This window comes from Penaeus japonicus, unplaced genomic scaffold, assembly GCF_977035675.1.
Source record: "Penaeus japonicus unplaced genomic scaffold, GWHDUDI00000001_assembly GWHDUDI00000037, whole genome shotgun sequence".
NCBI classification, from domain to species: Eukaryota; Metazoa; Arthropoda; class Malacostraca; order Decapoda; family Penaeidae; genus Penaeus; species Penaeus japonicus.
Window position 1 is genome coordinate 5,085,991 of NW_028234439.1, and position 7,500 is coordinate 5,093,490.

A 7,500-nucleotide genomic window follows, 5' to 3' on the forward strand; every position below is an offset into this window, starting at 1 on the left:
CAATGATAGTAATGATAATAACAATGATAGTAATGATAATAACAATGATAGTAATGATAATAACAATGATAGTAATGATAATAACAATGATAGTAATGATAATAACAATGATAGTAATGATAATAACAATGATAGTAATGATAATAACAATGATAGTAATGATAATAACAATGATAGTAATGATAATAACAATGATAGTAATAACAATAATAACAATGATAGTAATAACAATAATAACAATGATAGTAATAATAATAACAATGATAGTAATGATAATAACAATGATAGTAATAACAATAATAACAATGATAGTAATAACAATAATAACAATGATAGTAATGATAATAACAATGATAGTAATAACAATAATAACAATGATAGTAATAACAATAATAACAATGATAGTAATAACAATAATAACAATGATAGTAATAACAATAATAACAATGATAGTAATGATAATAACAATGATAGTAATAACAATAATAACAATGATAGTAATAACAATAATAACAATGATAGTAATGATAATAACAATGATAGTAATGATAATAACAATGATAGTAATGATAATGACAATGATAGTAATAATAATAACAATGATAGTAATGATAATAACAATGATAGTAATAACAATAATAACAATGATAGTAATAACAATAATAACAATGATAGTAATGATAATAACAATGATAGTAATGATAATAACAATGATAGTAATGATAATAACAATGATAGTAATGATAATAATAATGATAGTAATGATAATGATGATAATAACAACAATAATAACAATGATAGTAATGATAATAACAATGATAGTAATAACAATAATAACAGTGACAGTAATGATAATAATAATGATAGTAATGATAATGATGATAATAACAACAATAATAACAATGATAGTAATGATAATAATAATGATAGTAATGATAATGATGATAATAACAACAATAATAACAATGATAGTAATGATAATAACAATGATAGTATTAACAATAATAACAATGATAGTAATAACAATAATAACAATGATAGTAATAACAATAATAATAATGATAATAATGACATGAACAATGATAGTAATGATAATAACAATGATAGTAATAACAATAATAACAATGATAGTAATAACAATAATAACAATGATAGTAATAATAATAATAATGATAGTAATGATAATGATGATAATAACAACAATAATAACAATGATAGTAATGATAATAACAATGATAGTAATGATAATAACAATGATAGTAATAATAATAACAATGATAGTAATGATAATAACAATGATAGTAATAACAATAATAACAATGATAGTAATAACAATAATAACAATGATAGTAATAACAATAATAACAATGATAGTAATGATAATAACAATGATAGTAATGATAATAACAATGATAGTAATAACAATAATAACAATGATAGTAATGATAATAACAATGATAGTAATAACAATAATAACAATGATAGTAATAACAATAATAACAATGATAGTAATAACAATAATAACAATGATAGTAATGATAATAACAATGATAGTAATAATAATAACAATGATAGTAATGATAATAACAATGATAGTAATAACAATAATAACAATGATAGTAATAACAACAGCGACAACAATGACAGTGATGATAATAACAATGATAGTAATGATAATAGCAATGATAGTAATGATAATAACAATGATAGTAATGATAACAGCAATGATAGTAATGATAATAGCAATAAAAGTAATGATAATAATAATGATAGTAATGATAATAGCAATGATAGTAATAACAATAATAACAATGATAGTGATGATAATAACAATGATAGTAATGATAATAACAATGATAGTAATGATAATAGCAATGATAGTAATGATAATAACAATGATAGTAATGATAATAACAATGATACTAATGATAATAACAATGATAGTAATAACAATAATAACAATGATAGTAATAACAATAATAACAATGATAGTAATGATAATAGCAATGATAGTAATGATAATAGCAATGATAATAATGATAATAACAATGATAGTAATAAGATTAATAACAATGATAGTAATAATAGTAATAACAATGATAGTAATAACAATAATAACAATGATAGTAATAACAATAATAACAATGATAGTAATAACAATAATAACAATGATAGTAATAACAATAATAACAATGATAGTAATAACAATAATAACAATGATAGTAATAACAATAATAACAATGATAGTAATAATAATAACAATGATAGTAATGATAATAACAATGATAGTAATAACAATAATAACAATAATAGTAATAACAACAACAATAATGATAGTAATGATAACAGTAATGATGGTAATGATAATGATAACAGCAATGATAATAATGATGATTATAATAACAGTAATGATAGTAATGATAATGATAACAATAATGATAGTAATGGTAACAGCAATGATAGTAATGATGATAGCAATGAAAGTAATAACAATAACAATGATAGTAATAATAATAACAATGATAGTAATGATAATAACAATGATAGTAATAACAATAATAACAATGATAGTAATAACAACAACAATAATGATAATAACAATAATAACAATGATAGTAATAACAATAATAATAATGATAATAATAATAGTTATATTAGTGATAAGGATGAGTTATGATAATAGTGAAATTAATGATGATAATAACAATAACAATGATAGTAATGATAATAACAATGATAGTAATAACAATAACAACGGTGTCAGTAATAACAACAACAATAAAGATAACATTTATATCAATATCAATAATAAAATTAACAATAATACCAATCATAATAATATCGGAACTGATAATAACAATGATAACAATAATAATGATGTTCAAAATCGATGCCGATAACGATAATAAACACACTGACAATAAAATGACAAAAGAAATGAAAATAAAAAGGAAAAGCGAATTACAGACTAAAGCAAATGCCAATGAAAAGACGCTGTTTTTTCACTGATTCGCTTTACTGTAACCATCCACTCTCTCTGTTTCACTGACTCGCTTTACTGTAACCATCCACTCTCTCTGTTTCACTGACTCGCTTTACTGTAACCATCCTTCTCCTCTGTTTCATCACTGAATTCACATACTGTAACCATCCACTCTCTCTGTTTCACTGACTCGCTTTACTGTAACCATCCACTCTCTCTGTTTCACTGACTCGCTTTACTGTAACCATCCACTCTCTCTGTTTCACTGACTCGCTTTACTGTAACCATCCACTCTCTCTGTTTCACTATCTCACCATACTGTAACATCTACTCTCTTTTTTCACTATCTCACTATACTGTAACCACCCACTCTCTCTGTTTTCACTATCTCACTATACTCTAGCCATCTACTCTCTTTTTTTTTCACCATCTCACTATACTTCATGTTTTTTTCTCACAACCCTTTCACTGTATTATCATATCCCCTTTCTAAGTTTCACCAATGTTTTAGCACCTCCATATGTTTCACTATACTCTCACCATACTATTGCAGCTTCTCCATTCGTCTCACTATGTTTTCACCATATCACTCAGCACTGTATATGCTCTCACCATACATTTTTAATGCTTTCATCATCTTTTCACTATCCTATCTCTATTCTTTCACTATCCCCAAATTATATTGTCACCGTCTCACCATCCTCTCGCTATCCTTTTACATTCTTTTCATGTTCTTACCATCAACTCACTATACTCTCACTATTGGCACACTACCGGCTCTCTATACTTACACCAACCTGTCTCTTTATCTCTCACCATCTCACCATATCTTCTTTATTTACTCTCACAACCTTCTCTTTTCTCTCAAAGTCCCTTCACCATCTCACTATCCTCTCACTGTTCCCTCGCCATCTCATTATTTCACTATCCTCTCTATTTGCTCTCACCATACCCTCACTATCAATACATCTATCCTCTGCACTCTTACAATCCTGTATCTTCCCTTTCGCCATCCTCTCACTATCTCACCATCCTCCTCCCTTTTCTCTCACTATCTCACCATCTCACTATCCTCTCTCTTTGATCTCTATGTTGTCTCTACCAAGTGTATTTTCTCTCATTATCCCCTCACTATACTATCACCACCTCACTATCCTCCCTTTATGCTTTCACCACCTTGTTTCTCTCCTCTCAACCCCCCCCCACCATCTCACTATCCTCCTTTTATGCATTCACAAACTTGTCTCTCTCCTCTCACCATTCCTTCAGCATCTCACCATCCTCCCTTTATACTTTCACCACCTTGTCTCTCTCCTCTCACCATCTCACTATCCATTCACCATCTCACTATCCATTCACCATCTCACCATCCCCTCACCAACTCACCATCTCACTCACCCCTCACTATCCATTCACCATCTCACTATCCCCTCACCATCTCACTATCCCCTCACCACCTCACTATCCCCTCACCATCTCACTCACCCCTCACTATCCACTCACCCCTCACCATCCCTTCACCAACTCACCATCCCCTCACCAACTCACTATCCCCTCACCATCTCACCATTCCCTCACCATCTCACCATCCACTCACCTCATTGTGGATATCCAGCAGCATGGCTGAGGCATCGCAAGTCTCCCCCTCGGACTTGAAGGGAAGGCAATAGGAGTTGGAGGAGAGCATAGGACGGGCGCAACATTCGTCAACGTTGCAATCCGACCAGGAGACGCAGGACTTCTGGGTGCGAGCTGCGTGTGAGAAGGATGTGGAGGGGGTAGGGTGGGGGGAGGAAGGGAGGGAAGGTGGGTTGGTGGGGTGGGGGGTAGATGGAAGTGGGTGTATTAGTTGGTGTTTTTTAGAATTTGTTTTTTGTTGTTTTTCTTATGTGTGTGTGTTTTTTTAATAAATATTTTGCTTTTTCTTTCTTTCTATCTCTCTTTTTTTTTGTTTCTTTCTCTCTTTCTTTATCTCTTGTATCCAATGCCCAAATACTAATGATATCAAAAATGAATTACGAAAAAAGATCAAGCATTAGTACCAGACAAAAAGAAAAAGGAAAAAGATCCAGAAAGAGCATAGAACATTCCAGCAATTTATTTTCGAAAGACAGGAAGCTCACTTTTGAACAAACACCCACTTCTATTTCTAAAACAAAACCAAAACAAAAAAGACAATTCAGAAGAGGCTTACAACATCTGACTTTATCCAGTAAGAGCAGACACAAATCCTAATAATAAAACATTTGCTGGAAATCAATGTCATACGCAGGACCGGCATTACGTTTTCGATTCATTAAGGAAAATCTATCCTCATTTACAATCTACTTAACAGTCATTAATAAAACATAGTCATTGGTTCTTTTCCTTCACTTAAAAAACAAAACAAAACAAAAAAACTTAAGCCTAATTGTATAGACTAAAGTTTTCGAGAAAATAGTAGAAACTATTCAGTGACATTTCTGGAAGTTAATGACCTATCCGTATGGATATAGATGCGAGCTATCCACAGAAACAGCATTATCACAAATAACCGAAATCTCGAATAACAAAGACAAAAACCGATTAAGTTTGTGAATATCATATGATTCATCCAAAGACCTTGATAGCGTGAGTCTTTCAAGCTTTGACAAACAAAGAATTCACCAAATGGAGAAGCGTTGGATCATATGTCGCGTATCCACAAGAAAATTCGATTCAGCGAAAACGTATCATAAAAAACTCGCAGCCTTACTCGGTGTTCCTCAAGGGTTTGCCTTAGACCCAATCCCATTCACAATGTTAATTGATAATCTATCGACAGGGACCAAAAAATTGCATTTTTGTTCAGTACAACGATGACTCGCACTTTTCTCACGCTGTCTCTGTAAACAACAAAAATGAATTGAGGAAAAATTAGGTTATTTCGATACACCATAAATAGCCTGCGCACTCACGATAATCAAGCTGAAAATTGATCTAAAGCAAGATTAGAACAAGTCCAAAGCAAACCCAAAACGAAACCCACACACATCTAAAGCACGCCCAAATCAAATCCAAAACGAGGCCCAAACAAGCCCAAAGCAAATCCAAGACGAAGCCCAAACAAGCCTGAAGCAAGCACCAAAACAAATCCAAAACGAGGCCCAAACAAGCCCAAATCAAACCCAAAACGAGGCCCAACCAAGCCTGAAGCAAGCCCAAATCAAACCCAAAACGAAATCCAACACAAATCTAAAGCAAGCCCAAAACAAATCCAAAACGAGGCCCAACCAAGCCTGAAGCAAGCCCAAATCAAACCCAAAACGAAATCCAACACAAATCTAAAGCAAGCCCAAAGCAAATCCAAAACGAGGCCCAAACAAGCCCAAAGCAAATCCAAAACGAGGCCCAAACAAGCTCAAATCAAACCCAAAACGAGGCCCAAACAAGGCCCAACTCACCCGTCAGCCACCAACTGGGAATCATCCTGTTGGCCACCCGCGAAGGGATGGCCACTGTGCCTCCTAAAAGCATTCCAAACATCACCAACATTGCCGCCTCTGAGGAGCACATCTTCGCCATCTTGCTGCGGGGAGAAAGCAAAAGGAAAACATTGCTCCGGGTTTTTATAAACAACGAGGATGTATGATTTGTGAATATGTAGTGAAAAGATAAGGAAGATAGTAAATTCCGGCATATGAGAGGTAGAGTATGGGCTAAGGATATTTATCCTGGAAGAGGAAGATTTGCTGAAAAAAAAAACTTATTTTCAGTAAAGGACTAAATGTTGAAAAAAAAAAATAGTTATGAAAAATTTCACACTCAAAACAGCGGAGTATTATACATGTTGAATTTTTCTTTTTTGACAAAATATGAAAAGTGAATGATAGGATGTTTGTATTATAATATTTAATATTCTGAGTAATGTCTATTGTATAATTTCATGAAATATTCATTATGACAGGTAATCTATATTCAGTATAATAATATGACATATAACAAGTACGAACGGAAATTATATAGCATATCTGATAATCATTTTGATTTATCATGTTATAATATATAAAACATTATCAAATTAGTTATCAAATACATCAGAACATTGATAAAGATTGTTGCTCTCTAACAAAAATAATTATACAAAATACATGATGATAAACTTATATGATATGATACATTTCTTTTCATATCATAAAGATAATGAGAAATTTAATGAAAAAGTTTAGAAATGACAAAAGCCTCAGCAACGAAGTAAGAAAAAGACATTTCTAGTCATTACATATTGTTGTTATCATAAACATTGTCATTATTATTATTATTATTATTATTATTATCATTATTGTTATTATCATTATCATTATCATTATTATTATTATTATTATTATTATCATTATTATTATCATTATTATTATCATTGTTGTTGATGTCATTATTATCATTATTATTATTGTCAATATTATCATTATTATCATTATTATTATTGTCATTATTATTATCATTATTATCATTATCATTATCATCGTCATCATCATTATATCATTATATCATCCATCATC

At 30.4% G+C, this 7,500-nt stretch overlaps 1 protein-coding gene across 1 annotated transcript in view; it reads right to left on the bottom strand.

The window, feature by feature from the left end:
- Positions 1–4,565: 4,565 nt before the first annotated feature.
- LOC122267083 (uncharacterized) overlaps positions 4,566–7,500 on the bottom strand; it is a 5,024-nt gene continuing 2,089 nt past the window's right edge. The window contains exons 2-3 of the mRNA XM_086532446.1: positions 6,406–6,530; positions 4,566–4,735 (exon numbers count right to left, since the gene is read on the bottom strand). Of these exons, the coding sequence (XP_086388572.1) occupies positions 4,566–4,735; positions 6,406–6,526 (291 nt within the window). The 5' untranslated portion in view covers positions 6,527–6,530. The remainder of the gene's footprint in view (positions 4,736–6,405; positions 6,531–7,500) is intronic.